The sequence below is a fragment of the Orbicella franksi genome, chromosome 8, assembly GCF_964199315.1.
Source record: "Orbicella franksi chromosome 8, jaOrbFran1.1, whole genome shotgun sequence".
NCBI lineage: Eukaryota > Metazoa > Cnidaria > Anthozoa > Scleractinia > Merulinidae > Orbicella > Orbicella franksi.
The window spans coordinates 24391240-24417243 of record NC_138152.1 but is presented as its reverse complement, the minus strand read 5'-3'; the positions used below and the strand labels follow the sequence as shown (position 1 = coordinate 24417243).

Here is a 26004-nt window from a genome sequence, read left to right as displayed (position 1 = left end):
GAGCGATTAGGGTACGGAATGTATTTTTCATATTTATCTATCGACGACGGAGTTGTTCTCAGATCACGGGAGATGGAATCATGAGCTGACATTGTGTTTGTTGCAAAGGGACAGGCGGTTCGACATCGGCATCAACACCGAGATCACATGGCAGCGATTCTGCACAAATATCAGCTGTTTGTTCCGGTTTCTCAAGTGGAAGCGTGATCGAGAATATCGAATAATCTAAGAGTAAGTAAAAGAAAAGCATAAAACTACGTATTGCTGGTTTTCAGTGTCACGCAATTCAAAATAGATCAAAATAAAAATCAAAACCGGTCAATAGATTAAGTCCAGAATCTGGGAAATCAAAGAAGGTAAATATGCAAAGACTATCGCCAAAATTCTGGTCACAGCAATTTTTCTTATGCGAGATACGCGGGAAAATTTTTTACCCAAATTTATAGAGACTTGTATGGAGACGCCATGATGGTGCCCATCCGTATGGGCACCAACATGGCGGCCGGAAACCAGCAAAAACATCTGTCACTGAGTTTTGTTACAAAAGGGTGAATTCATCCCTCGAGGAACTCTAAAACACTAAAATAATACTTTTTCTAAGACATGAACTGTTCAGATAGCCAAGTTCCCCGAAATAAGTCACTTTTTTAACCATCATGACAGCTCTCTGGGCCGTCACGTAAATGCCGCGTCACGCAATAGCTTAGAAATTCAAGCGTAGTGTATCACAAAACCAAGAACCCATTCGGAGCGAAAACTTGTGTGAATATTAGTTTTTAGCTGCTCTTATACATCGTTAAAGTAAAATCTCAGGAAGATCAATAGTTTTGTAGTTCGAATTTTAGTGACGTCATGTGAAAACCAGCTATAGCAGCAAACCGAGTATTATTAGACGAAATTAATGCGTATTTTCTCACCTTTTACGAAGCATACACATGCTTAGCTGACTTTGCTCGCGCAAAGTATGTGTATTTTACTGCAGTTCCATGTCATCTTCATATGGCAGGATCTCTCTTCTTTCTCTCCAAGATCCTGCCAAGATCAGTTGCCGAGATCCTGCCAAGATCTTGCCAAGATCTTACCAAGGTCTTGCTAAGGTTCCGCCAAGATCTTGTCAAGATCCTGCCAAGATCTTGCCAAGATCCCGCCCAGATCCTGCCTAGATCTCATTGAAGCCATTTTGTTTTACGAGAGCTCTGTTTGAAATTCCGTGAATCAGCACAATTCGCTGACCAAGGAGCCCCTGGACTCAGGAAACGAGAGCAGGTGAATTGCATATTCAACTTGATCGCCAAACAGCCAGTAGTAGAAATGGATGCGTCACTGAAAAACTTGTCATCGAAGTGTTTTATTTCGTAATTCTTGGAATCAAGTAAATTATTGAAATCACAGTGCGAACTTGGTAAGGATCAACATCGCAGTTATTTATGAATTGACAGATTGATAGGCATTCACAGTGGCGTAAAAATCTGAATTCAATACCATTTTTACAGAAAAAAAATAGAAAACTTTTGTCTTGTTAAGAGGTTAATCGTATATCGTTACGCGATCTCTGTGATGGATTAAAAAAAATTGCAGAGACAATCGTTGCGGGACAACGGCGTGATACGTAATGAAAATACAAACACACTTGATATGCGATCATACAAGCCACATCTTAAATATGTTCTATTAGTTGCTAATTTGATTCCCCACACCCCTACGCTTGTTTTGGCTGCTTCACTTTCGCTTAATAGTCTGACCTGTGATTATTTCATTCGTTTTATGCCTTCTTTTTAAAGGAGCCAAGTCACGCCTAGCCGTTCTTTGGAATGTAACGCAACGCTCTCCCGTGACATCTCAAAGAACGGCTGCGAAGGAGACTACGTCACACCAGAATTTTTCAAGCTCGTTGTTTGAGATCTGTTTCACCTGTATCCTCTTGGTTCCCTATTGTTTTATTAAAAAAAAAAAATTATTTTGAGGTTGTTCAATATTCAACCGTTAATTTTCTTGTGAAAAGAAAAAAAAAATTGAAATATTGTGACGGAGCTCTGTAAGGGTAAAAAAGCATGTGGTTAGGAACCGCTTGGCTTTTTAATGTTTGTGATAACCCGTTTTATTGAAAAAAAAAAAAAACGTATCATAACAGGCCCTCATAACAACCATACCTCGGGCTGCCTCACTTGTGCACGCCCAATCTAAGCATCCATTCGTTTATGAGCCATGGTACACATAACCTTAAATTAAAGCCTGTCTCTTCTCCTACGACAAATTATTTCCTGAAGAGTTTCTTCAACTTCTTTGGGTAGTAACATGAATAGAAAACCAATGACGATATAAAATGCAGCGACCATTTTGTAACTACCAAACTCTGCACCCCGGAAGATAAAATCTGTCAGGGCGTTGATAGGAATACCGAGAACGGTGCCGAGAGAGATGAACAAAGGGTGCGTGAAGGCGATGCCGAAGTTAATCAAAAAGTTAAATATTATTCCTAGAACCGCATTTCCACAAAGATATTTCCATGGAATGTTTCTCCAGGTGAAAACTTCGTAGTGAATGAAATGAAAGATGACAATGATTGGCCAGAGAAGTAATGTGCTGAGAAGGCCAAGACAGGACAAGAACAGAGAAACTTGACCCAAGGTAGCGTCTCCCACGATCCTTTTGAACCACACCTAAGATATAAGATAGAAGCAAGCGTATATACCTGTGTTTCACATCCCGGAGAGGGAAGGGAGTGGGGGAGTGGGTATCGCTCTGAGGGGGAGCTTAACTTGTGGTGGTTCTTTAAAGCAAGACACTTATTTTTTTCTTTATAAGAAAATCTTTTCTGAAGAATATTGAGGATGAAATCTGCGAGATATTAAGAAAATTTTAAGAATAAACCCGAGGCTGAGATTTTCGAAAAAGGATATAATTCTTTGTGTTGAAAATCTGTAAATACAATTCAGTTATATGTTTTAACTTAACCGTTTAAAACGATTTCTCTCTCTAAATGCGATACAGATCTAGACATCGAACATTTGTAATAATTAGATACCCCAATACATGCTAAAACGGAAATGTCATAATCTATAATTAAAGAATAATAAAAGAATATTTTCAGCCAAAGATCAGCAGGAAATTAGAATGTTCCGTCTGGGCCGGAAAAACAACATCCTTATCTGGAGAAAGAGTGTATACCTAGCTCGTTTCCAGGATCACCCTTTGTTTAAGAGATAACCTTACTGGAAAAATCAGCTTTTTTTCCGACAGTTAATGTTTCAGTGAGTTTCCGTCATTCTGGAACTCATGGTAAGTCTACTCGTTGTCGCAATTTGGGGAATTTATACTTTTGAGATTCAATAGCTTTAAGGCGATAATAAAGCATTGGTTTGTGTGAAGAGATCACATAAAGTTTTACCAGAGCCGTAGAGCCACTATTATTTCGAGTCGACTCAATTTGGCCACACTTCATTTTGGTGAATTCTAAAGGCCAATTTACACGATAAGACTTTGTCGCATGCGACAACCTTACGACAGGCCTGCGACATGACTTAGGACCATTTACACGGCACAGCATTCTCACTTACGATATGCCAAATGATATGCTACGATGTATGCCAAAATCGCGTACAATTCCACTTCACATTGTATCTGGCACCCTGTTTGAAATGTCCTTATGGTCGCTATTTTTTTCGACAAGGACTTCTTCTCCACTCTTCACTTAATTTTTCAGTCACCTCTTCACAAAAAGTTGTCTTCGCTTTTGTATTCTATGGTGACTTGCTAATGAATGACAACTTCGTCCGTCATTTTGACGCAAGAAAACCTCACCTTCCTCCCCTAGTTACAAGAAATTTGTCACAAAACACGTCATTTTCTACGCATTTTGGCTACGATTGTCGCAGCGTTTTAAAACCTGTTTTAAAATCCTACGACATTTCTTGTGACGTACACGACAGTCGTAAGCGAGTTGTACGTTTGACTTACACGAAACAATTCGTGTCGTACACAGGTCCTAAGCTTGTCGCATGCGACAAAGTCGTGCCGTGTAAATCGGCCCTAAGAAAGCAATTTCTGAAAAAAATTGTTAAATTTGTTTAATTGGTGTCACAAGTATCCTACGTAATAAGGTTTGGTAAAACAGATCTCAGAGGTTGAACCTTGAATGCATTCTATTCCCAGGGGTGCCACGGCGTAGACTTTCTCAAAAGGGACATGTTGGTCGGCATTTCAAACCCTACTGGTATTTTAGAACTTACCTTGTACAAAGCGGCCCCGATGGCTGCAGCTACGGACAGGACTCCTCCGGCAACGTTAGGTCCTTCAAAGCCTTCTGCATAAGCCATCATCACTATACCACCAATACAAAGCACCACTGCTGTTACCTGATAATTTAATGATAAATTTAATCGCAGCGAAGTTCCTTACTGAGTGAGGTGAGTAGATTCCCAAACGTATGGCACACCCTCTTATTTGGCTCGACGGGGGAAGGGGGGGGGAGGGGGGAAAGGAGGAAGGTGGAAAGGGGGAAGGGGGGAAGGGGGAAGGGGGAAGGGGGAAGGGGGAAGGGGGAAGGGGGAAGGGGGAAGGGGGAAGGGGGAAGGGGGGAAGGGGGAAGGGGGGAAGGGGGGAGGGGACCTTTCATAATAATTAATCACTGGGATGCCCGTCCGAAATTTTGACTTTCACCCCTTGGGCAGAGCTATCTGAGCATAGCTCCAATTCTTTTTTTATTTTACCTCAGAGGTACTACTCTCAAAGAACACACCATAAAGAGCTACATGATATTCATGTATGATGAAGTCACATGTTCTAAATGTTGTTACACGGATTTCCTTACTACTGGAATTTTACTAAAACAGAATGATGGTTTTTTAAATTTCTTGTCTTGCAACCCTAACAGATACCTTGTCAGCCAAAACACGAGGGATAAAATTAACATCCATAGCTGTCACGTGCTGTCTCTCCCGGTCATGTGACCAGAAGTACAAGGGTGTAAATAGCGAATTGTAATGGAGACCTGTCTAGTGGTGACCCGCAATGGAATAGTACCTTAAGGGAGGGGGAAGAATCAATATTCTAGTTGCTTCATGCCACAGAAACCGGGATAAGTTTTGCCAGCTGAGGCCACGAAGCTCATGAGACTTTACCAATAGTTCTCCTTACCTTAACAACGCCAAGTCTTTCCTTCAGCCAAATCAGAGAGAAAACATAAACAAAAGCATTACACGATGAAAACAGAGCTGTGACATCTGCTGCTCGTATGAAGCCGAGGGCGCGAACATAAGAGTAATTCGTTAACATCCACAGCAAGCAAAACGGACCCACGTATTTCAGTAACGACTTGAGATGCAGGCCTTGACTCCCAAACACTTTTTCACTTTCCCTATAGAACAAGTTCATAACAAAAACAAAACAGAAAATATTAAAGCTTGCAGCAAGTTCACTAACTACGTATCCTATCATAAAGAATTGAGCAATTTTAGCAATAGTATATTTAGTTAAAAATAAACGTGTTAAAATAAAACTTTTCTTATTCTATGTTATGTCATGCCAACCAGCGTTTTTGGTGCGTTTGCAGTTTGGAAGATAGGCGAACTTGCTTGGACGCTTTCCGTTTTTAGATTGAAACACATTCGCTTGGACGAAGCCAGGAATAAACCTGTCGCAATTGTTTTTCTAGCTTTTTCTAAGGTATAATGCAGTAAGAATTGTATTTTTTCTTCGTGCTTTAAAAAAAAAAAAAACTTTATGCAAGGTGTCCGCTTAATATGGGGTCCGTTAATACAGGTTTCACTGTATCATCAATGCCTTACCTATGTACTCGAAGGGTTAGCATGAGTAAGTATATCTTTTGTTCCGTCAGTGTTAGTAGCTATTGTCAGTATCAACATTATAAGAGGTAAAACAATAATAACATTGTAAAAAAGTAATGATAGTATTGTAAATTATGTTCGTCTTGATAGTAATGTTCTTGTCAGTATTGTAAGTTATGTATGGTATTCAAAAATAAATAAATAAATAAATACTAAGTTAATAAATAAACAGAAATTTAAAAAGAACACACAAAAAATTTATTTTAAGTTGGTAGTTTAAGCTTTCAAATTTATATATTTTTTTTTCAATGGAGCAAACCTGTAAAATTGAATAATTTTCTTTCCTCTAAGCAATCCTGGCAGAAAATGGACAGGAAAAACTACAAGCATCCAGGAAGTCGAGAACCACGTGACTAAAAATGGCGCGTTGAAGTCTGGTGAGTAAGTACTCTGAGCAAACTGGGTAGACCCCACCCAGGACAAGGCGATGCCGATCACTATGGCAACGCCAATCAGCATCTTTTTTGTGTCAAGATGAAATCCTCGTGAAGATTCTTGCTGTGTAAGTGGCTCTAAAAGAAATTTAACAACAGCAGATATTGAGCAGTTGTTTTTCCATTGCTTTTATTTTTTGTTAGACATAATTATGCCTGGGACATGCAAGGGACTTGGTTGGATGTAACCCTAAAGGGATTTTACCTTATCTGCATCTACTTAGCTATTGAGGCACTGCTCTCTTGCGAATTGTATTCGCCCTTGCATGAATAACTTAATAGAGAGATTTAGTAATACGTTTAAGCGAACGGCAAACGGCAAAAATGGAACTTTTGCCGTCTGCTTGTCATTACTTTGCGCAAAAATGTGAAATTGTTTGCCTTAGATGCGAATAAGAGATGTTTTTGTAATTTTCTGTTGTATCTATGTAAGAATTATAAGAAAAGGGAGCGCAATCAAAACTGAAACGCCGTTCGCGTTTGCCGTAAACGTGGTTCTAAATCTACTTAATGTTTTTGGTCAAGAACAATTCTCTAGGCAACAAAACGTGCCGACTAAATTGTTACGATAACGATGCGGTATCACATGTATCGGTAACATTATCTATCCTTGAAAGACATTTATCCCTTTCTTTTGTTTTCTTTTTCTTTTTTTTTTTTTTTTTTTTTTTACCTTCGTGATCAATAGCGCCCTTGCCAAAGCAGATTCATTATTAAACAAGTACTTCAAGATTGATCCGAATTAGTGTGGACAGTGATAGTGAAAACCGTGAATGGACGAAATAATTTTATGTGTCTGGGAGATCATAGCGTGACCGTTTAGTCACGCTATGGTGAGTTTATTTAATTAAGTCACGCGATCAGGACTTCAGCTATCCTATCAAAATTCGATTGATTACATAAACACAAATTTAGCTGACTTGAATGTTGTCATGTACCTGAGAATATCGCATCTTCGTTGTAGCAATCAATTCGTCTTTGATCATCCTGTCCATCGCCAGGTGTATGCAGTAACTTGGATTTTTCGCTGTACTTCACGTTCTGGTTATCGTTTTCCTGCATGATCAACTTTTCAGTCTTATCGCATGACAAAATGCTGAGTTGGGCAATTTTTACAGCAGATTAGTGATGAACAAACCGATGACGACTCAAATCCACTGTCGAAATTTTGTGATGAAGACCTAGTAACTGCTATGTCGACGTATAGGCCTTCGATCGATCAGACGAAACTGGCATAACTGCAAATTAAAAAGAGGGTATCATCACGGCTATTGACCTCTGAACAAATAGTCCATGCGCGTGATCAGAGCGTGAAGTAAAACAGTAGCATGATGTCACAAGATATATGGCGATTGTTTAACAGCTCTTATCACATGCGGGGTAAAATTACTAAATGCTGATTGGCTGAGACAGAGGCTATTTTTTTCTTTTTTTTCGTCCCAGGATAGAGTGGTCACGTGCTCAACAGTCTTCTGATTTGCCGCCAGTTTCTCAGGAAAAGGGGTGTCTTGAGGTCAACACGGTTAAGGAAAACAGTGACGGGGATTACATCTGTCGCGCTACACACCGGTTTGGATTGGCGGAAACAACAGCTGCAGTCATTACGGTGCCTCTCATAGGTTGGGTATATTCCATGTCAGTTACCTTTAATGGACTACAGTTTTGTCCTACTGTTCGGAATTAATTCCCCAAAATAACGTCTAATCATCAAAGAGACAGTCACAGAGAAATGATAATGTATATTTAGATGAGCATTTTTTTGGGGTGGTCAAGTTACTATATAGGACTGAGAGTTTGAGTTGTTTACAGGGAACAAATAAAGTCATCGTCTTATGTCGTAAACACAACAAAAGTGCATTGTTTCAAGTATAGGACTAATGTTACAGTAAAAAGACGATAATGCCTGACTTAGTTTTTGTGTTATTTACACAGGTACGTCATGGGACCAGATCCATAATTACTTCAGACCCAAATCGGATGACATCTATTATTTAAAACCAACTTCCAATGCTGCATTTGCGGTAAGGTCAAACTTTAGTAACATGGTCTAATTGATTCTTATGTATGCCTATGGTAATAATTTTTAATAAACCCGTTTCAAATTCTACCAGGCGGTACAGTTATTAAGAGACCCTGCTAGTAATTAAATCTTCAATTACCATGTTGTGCTTTCATTTCCTTGATTTTTCCTTGGTTGGGAGGTCCTATAATAGAACTAATTTACAAATATGAAATGTAACGTTTGCTTATTGCCATTGCTTGTGAAAACTCAATTTAAGAACGTGATTTTATCAAGATTAAGCGAGTATTTAATTAAGGGACTTGCTTGTTTATTTTAGACTGATTTTAGTGACCCGGATTAAAAATGAGCCACTTTAAATTTATTGCATAATAAAATAAGCAATTTGCATAACCTCGTCAGTTTCCCTAAAACCGGTTGTCTAAAATAATAGCCTTAGGTTTTCAATCGTGGAAAGTTGTACTGAAAGCGCGGAGTGTTCACTCCGCATGATTGAGAATCAGGCTCGCTGCAAGTTTAAGGAAACCGATGAAACCGAACTTTTTTAATCAAACAAGATTTAGATTTGCTTTTTTCACTCGTAGGTCTACTGTAACATGTCATCATATAATAAAGGCTGGACGCTAATCGCCCGATTCTCAAACAAAGACAACAAGAACTGGATGCGTGACGATGGTGGCTGGTGGTATGACCACCAATTACCCACAGGAATAACAACAGATCCATCCATTAACTCTGACATGATCTCACCAGCTTTTTGGTTGGTCAGCGGAAGAGAGTTTAAGATCACGCGTAACGTAGTGATGACTCCAGTCACACTGCTTTGTTACAGACTACAGGTAAGTGTTTGGGTGGACAAACATTCCGATCAAAAATCACAAGTTATGGCGACTTTAGAGATGGCAAAGTTTGGGCCAGTGACCAGTGCCTGGGAAGCTGCACGGTTCAATATGGTGGTCAGTACAAGTCAACAGACGGGTTTCAACGGGCTGAGTGCAGTGGAAACATCCAAAGCGCCAACAGCATCGGCTTCTGGTGTGACTGGGAGGCTGGTGATGGATCAGTGATGATGATTGGTGGAGGAGGAAGTGCTTGTCGATGTGCTGATCACGGGATTGGAGTAACAGAGAAAACGAGGTTTCTTTTATTGAAGGAGACGGCCATACTGAATACGATTTTGGTTATGATGCTTTGAAAAGTTCAACTCCATCCCAGTCCTACTCGTTGAATCTCTGGATCCGCTGAGTAGTCTTAATTAAAAGCTACATTTTCATAGAAGTTAACGCTCTGAATTATTTTGGAACTTTAAGATTGTTGCTGGGCGAACAAAAAGTGATATGATAATTAATATATACTGATTGACAACGTTACATGGAGTTTGATGAGATTGATACAATTTATATTTGATTTATCTCAGCACTTAAAGGCTGAAAATAATTTTCTTGAAATGTTCCTATTTCTTTTACTTAAAATACATTTATATTTGCAGCGTTGGTTCCGCGTTGGATTTGAATAAACGTCGATGCATTCTAAAGGGCTATTTGTATTTCCACATCAAACGGGAAAATATAAAGGTCGTAGCCGAATGTCAGTTTGAGGTATTACGTTTGCGTATTTTAGGATTCTGTTCTATACTGAGTTAACGGTCTTTTCAAAAAAAAAAAAAAAAGCTTATCTTTTTTTTAAAATCACAATCCAGCTTAAACACGGATTCTAAAGTTGAAGCCCCCAAAAGCTTCTCACGATAATTGTGATTTCCAATTTCAGTTTTGCTATCTCTTTACAGTTTTCAGTGAAGTTTATTGTTAACATTTTCTGTCCTTTAGTTTAACATCGACTAACCTTAACATCAGACATAAGCAGTGGAAAACAATTTTATGTAAGAGAAATTCCTGGCCAGATTTCTGCTGGTCCATACATCAAAATCTTATCAAGAACAGAGAGACGGCAATAAATTTCACTAAGCTTGCCTAGCAAGGGATTTACAATGCCTTGAGGTAAAACAAATGCTTGGAACTCAATTCAGTTATGTTACTGAATTGTCTATGCTTTAGGAGAAAAAGGGAAACGTGTTTATAAGGATTTAGTAGAAACCCGTCAGGTGCACAGGGTTTCTGGTTTCATTGTGTTGTTTAAAGATACTGTTCAAATGATGCGAATTCCGTGATTTTGGGTTAAAATAATAGGGATTTAAAAATTATGCAGGTTACCTCAAAACCATAAAATTGAATTAAGAAGGATTTTGTTGATTTATATTAGTGACAAATATCTCGAGAAATGTCATATAAGACCAGTATTTTTGTGTACGATATAGCTAATGCTATTAACATGAACTCATTTGCAAAGCGGCCGATTATAGAGACGAGATGAGTTTGTATTACAACAACGCCGGCTTGTATTTATTTAAATGTTACTCCGAAGAAAGCAAATTTAGTCGAGGAAGCGAACAAAGTATTGTAAAGTAAAACAATGCTATTACTAAGCAGTTTGTTCAAGTTATTCGAGTTATTCATTGCAAAGTAACTGCACGTGGAGGGAAAAAAGCTCGGGCTAGCTTGCCACCAAGGAGCCTTTCCCATTCGCTTCCCCAAGTTTTTGTTCTCTCCCCTCCCCTTATACCGCGAGTGCAACCGTTGGTTATATGACAATGACTCGACGCACATGTCAGCGGCTTGTTTTCGATCATATCGTGACTCGGCACAGATTTCAGAGCTAACCTTCTCGTTGCACTGAGATCCTCTTGGGAGCGAAGAGAAAACTATATACAATCCTAAATACAACCTTTTATACAACCTTTGTAAGACAGGCGACTCGTTGCTTCGCCTCTCTTTCGAAACAGCAAATAACGGAATGTGTTCAAAGGATGCGACAAAACTGTTTTTGACTCCTGCCGTTTTATGAGCTAGTAAGCTTCGTTGATCGAATCTGCTTATCTTGGTCATCGCACGGACGTGAGGCCGGTGTCCGCTGTAATTAGGATTGACGTGTGCCCCAGGCGTCTCCTTCTGGTTAGGGTTCCAGCGAGAAGCGAGGACTGAGGACGAGCCAGTTAAGAAGAATGACTGATGATCTGGGTACGAGGGTAAAAAGTTAATACATCCGGTTCATTGACGTGAACTTTCTTGCACGGACAGTTTAATAGGACATTTCACTGGAACGCTTTGGCTCATCAGTATTAGTTAGAAATGTACGATGTTCTACGAATAATCTTAACGGTGTTCCACTGGGAGGGGGACTCGATTATGAAAAGGTCGGGGATGCTCGTCGGAAAATTTGATTTAAACCCCTAAAAGAGATGAATCTGGGTGCGACTCAAGCTTTATTTGACTCTTAAAGGATACCACTTAAAACTGAATAGGCTTGATTAACAGCCGCTGATCAGGAAAGGAACCCGCGCTAGTAGACCGGACTCGAGAGACGTGTGGAAATTCAGCCTAAAACGCAAACAAGAGCGTTTCTTTTATTATTGTGTCTTCAAGTGAAGCCTAGAGTATACTTTAACAGGTAAACGTAGTGACACTTCAACACTCTAAGTGAGGGCAGAATCCTTCGCTTAAACACATAAGCGAGACCTGACGACGAGTATCTCCGGTATTTTCATACTCCCCACTCGGGAGCTTTTCATTTGTATATTTAGCGTTATTCTCTCTTTAAACACCTAATCTACCCTACAGTTATTTTAAAAATTATCAAGCAACTTGTCTACATTGTAACCGTTACAAAATACACGTTAGTAGATTGGATAAGAAAGTGCCGGGTCAACCAGTTAATTTTGGCTTTTTTGTTCATTATGGAGTAGCTTAAACGGCTAATTGAGCCATTCTCGTTCCCAGAGCCCTCGCGCGACATTTTGCAATGAGTGCCTCGCTTTAAAGAAAAAATTAAAAAAAAAATATTCGGCTGTGTAGAAATTCGTCTTTGTTGGCAATAACGAGTGCGTTTTTAAGGCGGGAAACACTGTTTTATCGAAAACATGAGGGTGAGAATATGGCATGTGAAACAGAAAAAAACAAATGAAAATCAACAGTCAAATACGTACTCTTACAAAGTTGTGATCCTTAATAAAAAAAGCAGCTTCGATATTACTTGTACTATTAATGTTAAATATGTAAATTATTTTACCAGCTATAATTGAATTAACAGATGGAGACGGGCTACCGTCACTCAGAGAAGTCTCATTATCTTTCATGTTGACCCCAACAAGATTTTCTGGGAAAAACACGATATTTGTCATCCTTGGCACTCCGAGGTTAATTTTCTCCTTGAACGATGACAGATCAATTGGTAACGGTTTCGCTTTACAGTTATGATTTGGCATATCCCGTATACAGGAACACGAAACTGCTGGTAAAAAGAAATCAAACGTTCAGTTTACACGACAGTCGAGCTTGTTCACACAACTGTTTGTTAATTAGCACCGATCATGGAACAAAGTAAGAAAATTTTAAAACTTTGAAGAACAAAGGTATAAAATACGTGAATTAAAGCCATCATTTACGGGTTCAGGTTTTCAGGTACTTCTTAGCTTTCCTTTTCTTTACGTTTAATTCTTGTTCGCTGTTGATTTGGTGCGATGGCCCCGGAATATAATAAGCGATTAACAAGCTGACGCGTGGCATCAATTGCATTGTGTTCGTTTATAATTTACCGCTCGTAATTGAATTAAAAGAGGAAAAGTGGAAGGGGGGAAGGGGGGGGGGGGAAGGCTTTTAACCTACCTCACCCCCAGTCAACCTCCGCCAAAGGTTTACAGTATGTAGTAAACGAAGAAGTCTCAGTATTTTTTCAGAATGACCCTTACAAGATTCTCCACCCCCACCCCCCCCCCCCTCCCCGCGCACTGATCAACAAATCAAGTAATTTTACATTCATGTCGGGAGATATTCTTAGCACTCAGAGAAAGGTTAAAGTTTCTTCCAAACGATGACAGATCAATTGATAACGGTTTCGCTTTACAGTTATGCCTTGGCATATCCCGTATACAGGAACATCGAAACCGCTGCTAAAAGAAAATCAAACATTCAGTTTACACGACAGTCAAGCTTGTTCAGACAACTGTTTGTTATTAGAACCGATCATGGAACCAAACAAGAAAACTTCCCCAAATGTGGCGACGTTCTCCACAAAGGTTCTTCGTTTCTGTCCTTTATTTCGTTGTTGTTGATTGTTGCGCTGTTTTTGAGAATGGAATCGATAAACAGGAAAACAGAGTTGAACGAACTGCGAATTTCCAAAGTGGAAAGCCGCGTCGAGACCGACTCACTGCAGACAACAAATCACAAAAATGAAATGGAAATACGAGAGAGTAAGTATAAGAAGACACTTTTTCATCGCTATATACTAAAAGATTCTAATATGGACTGAAATATTTAGTACTACAACATAGCTAGTACTACCTAATTCCTACTGAGCCCTCATGAAGGAAATCTCTATATGATTCCTATATGCTAGACGGCCGAGCGTATATAACATGACGTGTGCAGTTTCAATTTAGCTTCAAAATGTCCGTCGAATTCAGTGCAAGTTCCTTTTGTTTAAGTTTCGGCAATGTGAAGAATATCCTGAACAATCCAAACCCTACTTCGAGCCTTTGACTTTTGCCAAGCTAAGATAGGGAACTCAAACTTGAGTATATTGACTTTGTTTATCTACATTTTCAGTGAGTATTTCTTGCTTTTCTTGCCTACATTTTGATCATAATTATTTGAGGAAGCGAATTTGTCATTGACAAATTTAGAAACCAAGTAAAGCGTTATCGTTCAACTGTTGCTTAACTGATTGTGGCGTGTTTGGATCCTAATGACCTTTGTTTTCTTTCACCGTGCATTGTGAGAACTTTGTAGTCAATCACATGTAAAACATGTTTTCGCGCTCAAGTTGTTGTCGTCATGTCGAGTTGTGAATGTACTTGGGAAGTTCGGAGAGCACTCTAGCAGCTAGAGTTGCTCTCCAAACTTCTCGCGTGCATCCATGACACGATATACGCAAACTCATGAGCCAATTCTTTAACTGCACGCATGCATGTACATTTCACAGCCGGTACTGCTACATTTTGTCAGCGAAAACTGAGTCGGCGGCAGTAGTTGCCCAAGTTGACGTTTTCATATATAGCCATGGTTCACGGCTGCAAACACTAAGTAAAATTGCATGTCTTTGTAATGATGCATGGACATGCTTTAACAGAACGGCCGTCACTGCACTGTGAGATCAGATTAAAACTTCAAGCGTCTGGACTCCACAACTTCTTGCTTTTCTTTAATTCTTGCGGCTTGCGGATGGACTCGTAACTTCTTGCGGCCTCTTGCGCTTAGATATTCAACTTCTTGTTTCCAAAATTTCTTGGGGATAAACCGCAAAACACCGCATTTTCATTTCTTGCGCTCGCTTGCGTGCGATTCTTGTACATGTGGCGTAAGAACTTCTTGTGCATTTCCTGCGCGTGCATTATTTTTGGGCTGTACTGCAGTTGAGTTAATTGCTGTTGTTGCCATGTAGAGAAACTTTTTTTTCTGCAATGAAAGAAGTAGTCTAAGTTATACGTGACTGAACATGAGTTACAAGAAGAGTGTTTATAACCTAAGTGATCGGGTAACACGGAAACCAAAAGTTCTGTACGGCTTATTAGTTAAAAATAGACGACGGTTTCTCACTTCTGTCTTCGTTGTTTTATGCGGTGCTTTCTTAACATGTACGGTGCTATTTATTTTAAGTCAGGATATATGTAACATGTCAAAACATGCATTTTGCTTTGGTATAAGAAATGAGTTTCAAGATCAACGCAATAACAGTGAGCTGGGCAGTAAGTAACGGACCTTGCCTTGTTACTTTGTTGGCGGATTTAGTCTTCAACTTTAATAAAAACGTATATACTCTGTCAGTTCGTGATATATTCCTTTGGCGCAATTTCGTAAAAGAAAAAAAAAAACCACCTCAATTTGGGCTGTGTTGACCCCTGCCATCTTTCATAGACAAGCTTGTACATCAACACATGTCAGCTTAAGTGTAGAATTCGCGATGACAGAGCTTCGAAATAAGGTTCTCTCTGTTTTATTTTTCACACAAAGAAACATGTATAAGAAGATATTACCTACCTAATGAAAAGTCTCGGCTCTAAGAAATTGGAATATAATTGCACTGAGTGTTTTAACAACATTGCTGTGCTGAAGGTTGATGAAGGGAAGAAGGAGAGGTTGTTTCTATTTAAAATATGACAGATACACTCTCTCAGTTTGTTATCAAGACTCGTTTGGTTTTTCACCCTGATATCACGTTATTTACTGAAAATAAACTCCCGTCTAGAAAATTGATCTGCCTTGTCTGGAGTAGAAATAAGTGATGAGAGCTTTAAGCTTAGACAGGAAGTTCCAATAAGCAATTAACAAACTTGAAATTTTTCATTTCTTGTAATCAGTTAACAACATGTACTTAAAATATTTATTAAAAGGGATACAAAGTAAAGGTCGCGTACGATCGAAATGTGGCCAGGCTCACGGAAACAAAGGCAATTTATCGGCGGTTTCTGTATATTTGTTGTTTCTCGTCGAATCGAGATGGATGCAGGAAAAACTATTCGATAAAAAAGGCCTGAAAACCGTATTTAGAGTGTTGATGCTCCGTGATATGTAAGCTTAGGTGCAGGAAATAGGAGAAGCAATGTTACACTCTAATGTTAACTTGACTAGGAAGGAGTACAACAAAGAAAGAAGTCGTGTTTAGAGAGACTGAGAGAATTTAAAATGCGTCTAACTCAACAAGATAGCTGCCATAATGAGAAAACTAGCCTGCGTAGCAAACTTTTACGCGGGGTTGGAGAGCAAAGAATGACCGGCGAACGGGATTTTCGGTGTTTTGCCCGCGCGAAAAATGGGGCGAGAACCAAAAAAAGAAAGAAGCATATGTTCTTTATCGTAGCGTATACATTTTTCCCGCTTAAATCACTTATTGCGTTCGAAGAACGCAAGTCAAAATTTGACCTCTGGCTTTCCAGAGTTGGTTACCCTGTGCACGGTTATATGCAGAAAAACTCCACATTCCTGTAACGACACCAAAATGGCCACCCCGCTTGATTTTTGCAGGGGCATGTCACGGCCGGTAAACTGGTACTGTTTAATACTAAGACATGTGATTACATGTGATAGACATTTGGCGAACATGTGAGCATGTGTGCATCTGAGTTGTGCTGGATCTTTCTTTGACTTCTTTTCACTCTGTCGCCGTAGGCTTCGCTATTTTGTGCTCTCAGCGTTGGATTTAGGTGAATTTAAACGCCTCAACGGTGGCATTTTATCGAAATCTGATGGAATTGTCCTTTGTTAATTTATTTGTTTCAAAACGAACACGACTTTGAAGCGCCTTGACTTTCCGGATGTTAACCGTGGGAAAAACTATATTTTGATTGCATTACTTGATTATTTCCAGTCGCGACAGACACGTAGATAGCTCAGTCCTTATCCAGTTGAATATTGTTTGGAATCGGTGGAAAAGAACTATGAAGGCAAGATCTATAAGAGTGAGCCTGAACCAAGGAACGGCAAATTATGCAAATACTGTCTACTTTATTCATCAGGGGAACATGATAAGCGAATTAGTCGAACGGAGTTTGTTTACGCTGACGATAAACCAGTACACGATTCCAAATGTTTGCTTACATTTGTGCTTCCAGCTTAGAATAATGTAGTAAAATTTACTTTTGAAAATTAGCCTTTACGCTCAAATATTACCGTTACCAACTTTTTCAAATGTCAAGAAACCGTTAATGTCCTTCATTTTGACTTCTCATGAATTTAATTATCGATTCGCATCAAAATGTTCCTTCAAAACTTTGGAAAATCGAAGAAAACCTCGCCATTTCCTAGACGACCTCCAGCCACTGCACACTAATGGCTGATAGTGTTCAATGCGGTCTCAGCCAACATTTGCATTAGTATACTAGTAGAATTCTACTAATATTCATTATTATTCTATTACTCAGTTATTAACCCAGTCTAGAGGTCTACAATAGACCACTTTATCCGGAGTCCAATTAATTTTGTCACTGTCTATCTGTCACTGCGTAGATGCTCGAAATCTAACGCGCAAGTTCTTCCACTTTCAGGACATCGCCAAAGAAACAAAAGAAATGTGCCCCAAACACAAGCTACACAAAAAATATCTTTACATCAAGTCCGCCAAGAAATAAAGGAGAAATTTAGTCAAGTATGCAGCAGCAAAGACATGATTTGCCAAGTGGGACCTCCGGGTCCCCCGGGTCCCCCAGGTCTCCCAGGGGACCGTGGTGCCCACGGATATCCCGGATACAAGGGAGAAAAAGGAGCCAAAGGGATACCCGGCCCCCGGGGACCCTTGGGATCTAAAGGAGTTTCGGGACCACGTGGAAGTCAAGGGCGCCAAGGACCCCAGGGAATTAAGGGCGACATGGGCGACGAGGGGCCTCGTGGAATTCCTGGGATAAAAGGAGATGTTGGACCAATGGGCCGTCCAGGACAAAAAGGCTCGATTGGCTTGAAAGGGAACAAGGGGAATAGGGGCTATACGGGCCTTCAGGGACCAAAAGGAGAATGCATTGTTGACCCAAAGATCAGTATATATCCAGTGTCCCAGGAAGTCTTTATCAACACACCGGCAGTATTTTACTGCTGGGTTGACGGTCAGACATCTAAACAGATAACGTGGAGTAAGCTTGGAGGTGCCTTGCTCAAAGATACCACTGTGAAAGATGGCACACTGCATATCAACAATGTACAAAGGTCTCATGTTGGATCATACATGTGCACGGCACATACTGGTCATGGAATCCTAAAGGCCGTCAGCAGATTGCGACTAAAAGGTATATACCCTCCTCTACTTTTACTCGATAAACTACTGTAAATTAGAACCTTCGTTGTTTGATGATTTTTTTAGTCTAAAGTTATTTCTCCAATTAATAAAAGGTATGTCTTGTTTTTTTTTTGTCTTATAATTTTTTCCTTTTTAATTGACATCGTGAAGTAGTGTTTGTTTTCTCCCATCAACAAGAACTAAAGAAAACAAATTTTCGTAACTGTAAATTTGTAAAATTTCGTAGTTTATGATCATGATGTGTCTGATTTTGTAGAGCCACCGGTTATTACTAACAGACCTCCGTCACAAGTCGCTGTAGCTCAAGGATCCACTTTAAGTCTTTGTTGTGAAGCAACAGCTTCTCCTCCACCCAAGGTGCTTTGGTCACGTGCTCAACAGTCTTTCGATTTAACAATGGCTTCTCAGCAAAAAGGATGCCTTGAAATTAACCCGGTCAAGTACAACAGCGACGGAGATTACAGCTGTCAAGCCAGAAACCGTTTTGGACTAGCGGAGAAAACAACTACAGTCATTTTAACTACGAAAAGTTGAGTGTTCTGCATTTTGTACCTTCTGCACCTTTGTTCTGAATCAAAAAACGTCGAAAGGTCGTAATAATGATGGTTTTTTTTTTTCACATACCAAATATGCGACTGAAATCAAACTTTGTGAAAAAGGGCTCCAAATTTGAAAAACACAAAAAGGCAATAATGATAGTGAAACTTTTGATCTACTTTTCAGCTGCATCTTCGTGTCAAGAGGTTTTGACAATTGCAGGCCAAAAGTTACCTGATGGAGAATATCTACTACGACACGGAAAAGTAAGCAAGTTAAAAAAGTTATCATGAAATTAAATTAACGAAGAAATATTTACATTATTCCATACTTTAATTTTGTTGTATTTATTGGTTTTTCTGCGTCATCTGACGAATTTGTTGAAAATAAGCAACTTGATCACGAAAGTACAATAGTTTTTTTTACTCTTTGGCAAACATTTTGCACAGTTATTTTATAAAAGCAATAGACCACACTTTGTATGGGTTTATAGGAGAAATAACCCACTTGGGATGTTGGGAGAAGACTCGAAAAGTTTGTAAATCTCTCTTCGAACGGCTCGTGAGTTACAAGCTTTTCTCGTGTTCTCCTAACATCCAAAGTTGGGTATTTCCCCCATAAACCCATAGAAAGTGTCGTCTATTGCCTAAGTTTTCCCTATTTTCATAGGAATTCGCTAATTGCGAAGAACATTTGAAGGATTAATAAACACAATCTTCCGTGTGCTCGGATATTTGTCCTTGGACATAATCTGTTCCTAGAAGCTCGCAGTTTTCCTCGAGCTTGGTTATCGGAAAACTGTTCGCGTCGGGTCATTGGATAACGCAATTCAACAGTTTTCATTGGCTTATTCATCCTCGTATATGAGCAATTACACCATGCCAGGAGCCCATTACATGCTATATAAGTATGGTAAAGGTAAGGTAAAGGTAAAGTCTGCATGCGAGCCAAGTGGCCCACCAGGCCGGAGCTTATCCTGGTTTCTGTAGTCCATCGCAGGGTTACCCCCAGCATTAAGTTCGCCGGTACCCATTTAAACACCTGGGTAGAGAGAGGCACTGTGAGAGTAAAGTGTCTTGCCCAAGAACACAACACAATGTCCCCGGCCAGGGCTCGAACCCGGTCCGCTCGATCCAGAGACGAGCGCACTAACCATGAGGCCACCGCGTTTCCCACTATAAGTATGGTAAGCTTACACGTTATTTTGGGGGTCGTTTTCTTTTCTTTTCTTTTTTCTTTCTTTCTTTATTTCAGGTGCGTTTTTAATAAAAGAATTATTCCACTCGCATGTTGGATATGAGAGACGTAATTGCCGATTTAGAAAAAAAAAAAGATTAAAATGAAAACAAAAACAACAAAAAAAGTAAGCTAATTAAAGTTTTCCAGAAAATCATGAAATGGCACAAAATTCATTTCAAACGACAAGCAAAGCGTTACACAATTACAAATTCCAGCGCTTAAGAAACTATTGTCTTACTGTAAAGTTGTAACTGAAGCTTATCACCCGGCCTCTATTTTCAGTATCAAATCTGACTTTGCACAGTGAAATTAACTCCACCGTAATACCTCTGCTAACAATAATCTTGTAACAAACCCGAGCCCAATGATTTTCTTCCAGCTTGATTCAGCTAACGCTGTGTTAACGTTATGACAATCAAAAAGGTTATTAACAAATGCACTTAAACCATTTTCGCCTGTGAAAGTTCCGTGTTTTCTTGGGATATGTTTTTATCAAGTCCAGGCTCTGTCCACACTAATGCGTTTTCAATCGTGAAATCGCGTATCAGTTTTGTGCGATTTCGCCAGACGCTCATTGTCTTCAGCGAAAACGTAAACATTTAAAAATAGTTGAAAACGGAGTTCTATCCTATTAAAGGGGACTGCGAAAACGGAGGCCTTCGAAAGGGCTAAGTCATCAGTTCACATGTGTGCACGTTCGCAGGTGACGGCCGGTATATTGGGTGTCAGCCTTTTCGAACGTTTTGGTGTGGATAGCAAAAATGCTACGGAAACGGTGGAGTGGACACGAAGCGTCTGACAAGTTTTGCAGATGTGCATCGTTTTTAAAGCGTATTAGGGTAAACGGAGCCTCAATTTCAATTCTCGTTGGTGTATGCGTTCACCTTAGCAACATGTACATTGCTTCTGCCAGGAAGGCTACGCTAAAATCGCGTCATAGAGTGATTTGAATCTTACATTATTTCGCATCTTCTTCAGGACATAAACTACTGGTTTACCACCAACAGCTGAAATCCTTGTCTTCTGTACACTGATGATTCTGAAAAATTATGTGTGTGGGAAAAGTGCTGTTGTTCTAGCTTTAGCCCGAAGACAAAAGTCAAAAGTGATTATTTGCGTTGGCTCCCAGTATTTCCTCCACGTTAATCTTACCACGGAGTTTTCCGCTAAGGCATATAACCCACCAATGAAGACGAGCCGCATAATCGTCACAATAAGTTGTATTATATTATGTTCTTCTTTACTTGTTTACATTTTACAGTGGCGATATGAAGTGGGAAGGGGGCGGTAGGGGCCTTCCAGCCCCTACCTCTGCGCGGTCGCGGTGCCTGCTCATATTAAACTCGTGTTCGTGGAATAATTGTTAACTATACTCTACGATATTTTATAATGCATTAACAATGGTCGCGCATGCATTTACATGAGTTGGCTGATATTATTACGCATCGAGCGAAAAGTTTTCAAGCAGTTTCAGAAGAGATGGCTAACTTCAAGAAGATTTTAAGCGCCTTGAAGACTAAAATTAATTCCCGGAGTATCCATGGAGTTTAAGGTTTAGCGCGAACCGTAAGTCCTCGTACGACCTTTTACACCATTCCTGAGCATCACCAATCATTTTAAAGTGGACTTCGAATAATACGGTGAAGAAGCACGTCTAAATTGAATTTCTCTTTGCTTTTTCTTGTTCGTTGTTTTCGCCGTCTCTTACTTAAAATTTGAAACGTTTTAAAAAAAGACAGACAGAAAAAAAAAAAAAAAGAACTTAAGCAAAACAGGTATAGTGCATAACAACGGGACCATTTTCTGATGACATAATTACTTTTACAGAAACGTAACACGAACCCTATCCCATTTTCACTCCAGGTTTATTGTGACATGACATCAGATCGCAAAGGGTGGAATCTCATTGCCCGATTCTCAAATAATGACAACAAGAACTGGATGAAAGACAGTGGTTACTGGTGGTTTGATCTGCAAGTTGCCATGGGAACGACATACAGTCCATCTGTTAACGCTGACATGATCTCACCCGCCTTTTGGTTGGTCAGCGGCAGAGAGTTTAAGATCACGCGCAGTGATGACCCTAGTCACACTGCCTTGTTACAGACCACAGGTAACTGTTTGGCTGGACAAACATTCCGATCAAAAATCACAAGTTGTGGCGACTTTAGAAATCGTAAAGTTTGGGCCAGTAACCAGTGCCTGGGAAGCTGCACGGTTCAATATGGCGGTCAGTACAAGTCAACAGACGGGTTTCAACAGGCTGAGTGCAGTGGAAGCATCCAAAGCGCCAACAACATCGGCTTCTGGTGTGACTGGGATGGTGATGATAGATCAGTGATGATGATTGGTGGAGGAGGAAGTGCTTGTGCACGTTCTGATCACGGGATTGGAATAACAGAAGATACTGAAGCTTCTTTCGTTGATCCTGGTCCGCGCGCAACTAAATATGACTTTGGTTATGATGCTAATACAAATAACGCTCCATCCCGGTCCTACTCGTTAAATCTGTGGATTCGTTGAGTAGGACTAACCACAAGCTTCATCTTCAAGAAAGTTACGTTTCAAGTTATTGTTGAACTCTAAATTTGTTTTTGTAAGATAAATTTTCATACAAGTGCTCATCAACAACAATGCACAGGATTTGACAAAATTAATTCAGTTTAATTCATTTTGGTTTACATTTCTTTTTCATAAGAACGTCATCAGACATTAGAAATGAAAAACGATTTTATCTGAAATAATTTTCTGGCCAGATTTCTGCTCTATACATTAAAATATTGTCAATAACAGAGATACGGCAATAAAGTTTAATAACTAAGCTTGCCTAGCAAGGGATTATTAATTTCTTGGGATAAAAGAAATGCAAGCAACTCAATTAATAATAATAATAAAATAACTTTAAAAAAAAGGCTCAATTAACTTACGTTTTTGAACACCTTTATTTTCTCATTGTAAATATAAATGTTGTAACATTATTAGTCAGTTAATATAGGTTCTTTTAGATGAGGTAACCGTTATAGTCTTGTTTAAATGAGACTGGAGGGTAAATGAGCTGTTAGGTTTTCGAGTTAAACCACAGTCTAGTTATGTCTAATTGTAGGACATGAGAGATGAAGGAAGAATTTGCAGTTTACAGTTTGGTTTAAGGGAGAACAACAACAAAAAAATTATCTATGTTGTAGGACAAAAGAATAAATAGATAAATAAACAAACAAAATCCATTAGGTACCTGGGGGTTCTGGGTTTATGGTATTATTTAAGGGTAATGCATAAGTGACGCGGTTTCTGTGATTTTGGGTTTAAATGATTTTTCAGCTCTGTTGTTGATTTAATAGTGACAAATATTTTCAATAAGTTTTGTATAAGACCTGTATCATTGTTTGTGATGTAATTAATGCTATCAACATCAACTCATTTATAAAGACGATCACAGAGACGAGAAAATTTATATTAGAGCAACGCTTGTATAACTTAGACGTTAGAAGAAAGCAAATTTAGTCAGGAAATTAAAGCGAACAGAACTATAAGGTAGAACACAGCTATTATTAAACAGTTGTTAAAGTCATTTGAGTTGAAGTTATTTGGGTTATAATAACGAGAAGGGCAGCTCTTAAATCTCTGCCGCGTAGGTCGAGCCACAATCATATAACCTCGGCGTGCGCTATTAGTATAGTAGTTGCACTTGCGGTGAGGGGATGGGAGACCACAAATAAAACCTGCGGAGGGGGGTGGGAAAGGCTACTTGATCGCACATGTCCTTTGTCCGCTATGTAGGAGCAACGAGAAAACTATATATAACCTGTGAAAAAAAAAGAAGTCCCTTTGTAAGGCGACTTGCTCCATCGACTCTCTTCGAAGCAATAAACAAGTGAATGTGCTTGCTGGATGCGACAAAACAGTTTTTCACTCCTGCCATTTCTGTAAGCTAACTAGCTTTGTCGATCGACCCCGCGGATCTTGGTCATTACCCGGACGTGAGGGCTCGGTTCACTTATCTTAAGAACAATGTGTGACCAGGCGTCTTTTTCTGCTTGGGGTCCCCGCGAGCAGCTAGGACTTCGGACGAGCTAGGTAAGAACAGTGATTAATGATCTCTGCACGAGGGTAAAAAGTGGTTACTTCCGGTTCATTAACGTGAACTTTTTCGCAAGGACAGTTACCGTATTTACTCCATTATACGTCCCCCCTCGAATAAAACGCCGCCCTGGAACAAACGCCACATTTTAGAGCAGAAATATTAATAAATTCAAAAAGCAAATGCGGTAATAATCAAGTTTGAGCAAGCCTAAAAAAATATTTTCCTTGATTGTAACAATGTTTTAATATCAGTACATTCGAAGCTCAAAGGAATATAATCAAAACACGAGAACAATATGCAGTAGTTATCTTCACTTGCTTTCATTTATAACAATGTTTTTCAGTTGGAAGTGAGTACACTTCAATGCTCTTTCAATACTCTTACCATACTATTGTTTGCAAGGAATAAATTGGATTTTAAATAAACGCCGCCCTTGTAAAAACGCCGCCCTTGAATAAACGCCGTACTCGAATCACTAAAAATTTAATAAACGCCGCGGCGTTTAATCGAGTGAATACGGTAGTACATTTTCTGGAACACCTTAGTTCATGTAGTTAGAGATGCCCACTTTCTCATGTTAGTTACAAACGTACCCTGACTACCCCTGATCATACGATCGGACTCCATTATGAAAAGGTCGAGGGTACTCGTCGGAAAATTTGAATTAAACCCTAAAGGAGACCAATCTGGGTGCGACTCGAGCTCTATTTGACTCCTAAAAGATACCACTTAAAATTGAGTAGGCTTGATTACAGGCCGCTGTTCGGAAAAGGAGCCCGTGCTGGTAGACCGGACTCGAGAACCCGGAAATTCAGCCTAAAACGCAAACAAGAGCGTTTATTGTATTATTGTTTCTTCAAATGAGCCCTAAAGCACTTAAACAGGTCAAAGTAGTGGCACTTCAACACCCTAAGTGAGAGCAGAATCTTTGATTTAAACACATAAGCGAGACGGCGAGCATCTCCGATCGTTTCATACGGAAGTCCCCACTCAGGGTTTTTGCCTGTGTATATTTAACAATTAGACCACATGAGACGAAGCCGAATGGGCTATTGACCCGTGGTCCTTGAGGGCGTAGGGTCTAATGCCGGATTTGCATTAGCCCACTAGTTGGGTGATACTAATAGACTAATTTCGATATAATATATAGATTTAGCCAAGCCTAAAAGCGGAGCTCGTCAGTTATTTTTTGGAATGTTGTTACTGATGAAAATAATCCAACATGTACATGTATGTGAAGTAAACTGCGAGCGATTTTATAGTTTCAGCCCGAACTAGGATCACATCAGCAGATCGAGGTGTAAGATGGTGTAATGATGAAAACAGAGCCATGATTTCAAGCATTTCAGGGGAGCCACCAATAATGTTGATCACATAACAGAACTGTCTTCTGTGCTTTTTGGTGACATTTCCTGTTCTTTCTTATTGAGAAAGACATGACATTGTTATTAATCATTATATTCTTTCTTAGATAACAATTGGGACTCCTGCACAAAAGAAGTTTATTTACACATTTTTTGTTGTTGTGGGGTATGACTGAAATGTGGTGGCTACAATATATTCAGTCCCCAAATTTCTACCAAATGAAATCTCACAAAAATACCAAAGTAGTATACACATGTAAAAAGTTTTAAAAGTTTTGTTTTCTAACTTGATCCCCAAAGACAGTTAGCTATCTTCATTTTTGTATGGCATCTCCTCCTGCTAAAAGGGTTTGCACCATCTCTTAAAGTATAACTATAAGCAAAATCACTCTGGCATGAACGATAAATATGATATTTTGTTGCTGATCATGAATACTTGCATAGGCTTCTGATAATAATTTTACTATTCAATTCCAATGTGATTTGTTCTTTTTCTCGAATGAGATTGTGGACTACAGGAGCTGTTATTGGGTTCCATTAATTAATTTTGCTCATAATGATTAAATTATACCAAGAATTATAAGTACATGTAAGCTATAAGTAAGTTATATTATGTACGTGTATTTTGTCTGCACTACACAACCAA

At 39.4% G+C, this 26004-nt stretch overlaps 2 protein-coding genes and 1 pseudogene across 2 annotated transcripts in view; 2 read left to right on the top strand and 1 right to left on the bottom strand.

The window, feature by feature from the left end:
• LOC145495851 (solute carrier family 35 member F3-like) overlaps positions 1-7689 on the bottom strand; it is a 7919-nt gene extending 230 nt beyond the window's left edge. Inside the window, exons 1-5 of the mRNA XM_081475438.1 lie at positions 7219-7689; positions 6106-6358; positions 5137-5356; positions 4230-4355; positions 1-2660 (exon numbers count right to left, since the gene is read on the bottom strand). The exon at positions 1-2660 is cut by the window's left edge and continues 230 nt beyond it. Coding sequence (XP_081331564.1) covers positions 2226-2660; positions 4230-4355; positions 5137-5356; positions 6106-6358; positions 7219-7342 — 1158 coding nt within the window. The 5' untranslated portion in view covers positions 7343-7689 and the 3' untranslated portion in view covers positions 1-2225. The remainder of the gene's footprint in view (positions 2661-4229; positions 4356-5136; positions 5357-6105; positions 6359-7218) is intronic.
• A 1194-nt stretch (positions 7690-8883) lies between these two features.
• LOC145495862 (uncharacterized) lies at positions 8884-9611 on the top strand (annotated as a pseudogene).
• Positions 9612-13137: 3526 nt separating this feature from the next.
• On the top strand, positions 13138-23410 carry LOC145495834 (uncharacterized). Its single transcript, XM_081475420.1, has 5 exons — positions 13138-13605; positions 17395-18126; positions 18394-18666; positions 18861-18940; positions 21777-23410. Exons 1-5 carry the CDS (start codon positions 13224-13226, stop codon positions 22434-22436), a joined length of 2127 nt encoding a protein of 708 aa, XP_081331546.1. The 5' UTR covers positions 13138-13223; the 3' UTR covers positions 22437-23410.
• The last annotated feature ends 2594 nt before the right edge of the window (positions 23411-26004 follow it).

Coding starts and splice junctions, on each gene's coding strand:
- LOC145495834 (XM_081475420.1), top strand. CDS start 13,224: ATGACAGATCAATTGATAACGGTTTCGCTTTACAGTTATGCCTTGGCA. Junction 18,667..18,860: donor AGTCATTTTAACTACGAAAA/GTTGAGTGTTCT, acceptor TCTACTTTTCAG/CTGCATCTTCGTGTCAAGAG. Junction 18,941..21,776: donor ATCTACTACGACACGGAAAA/GTAAGCAAGTTA, acceptor TTTTCACTCCAG/GTTTATTGTGACATGACATC.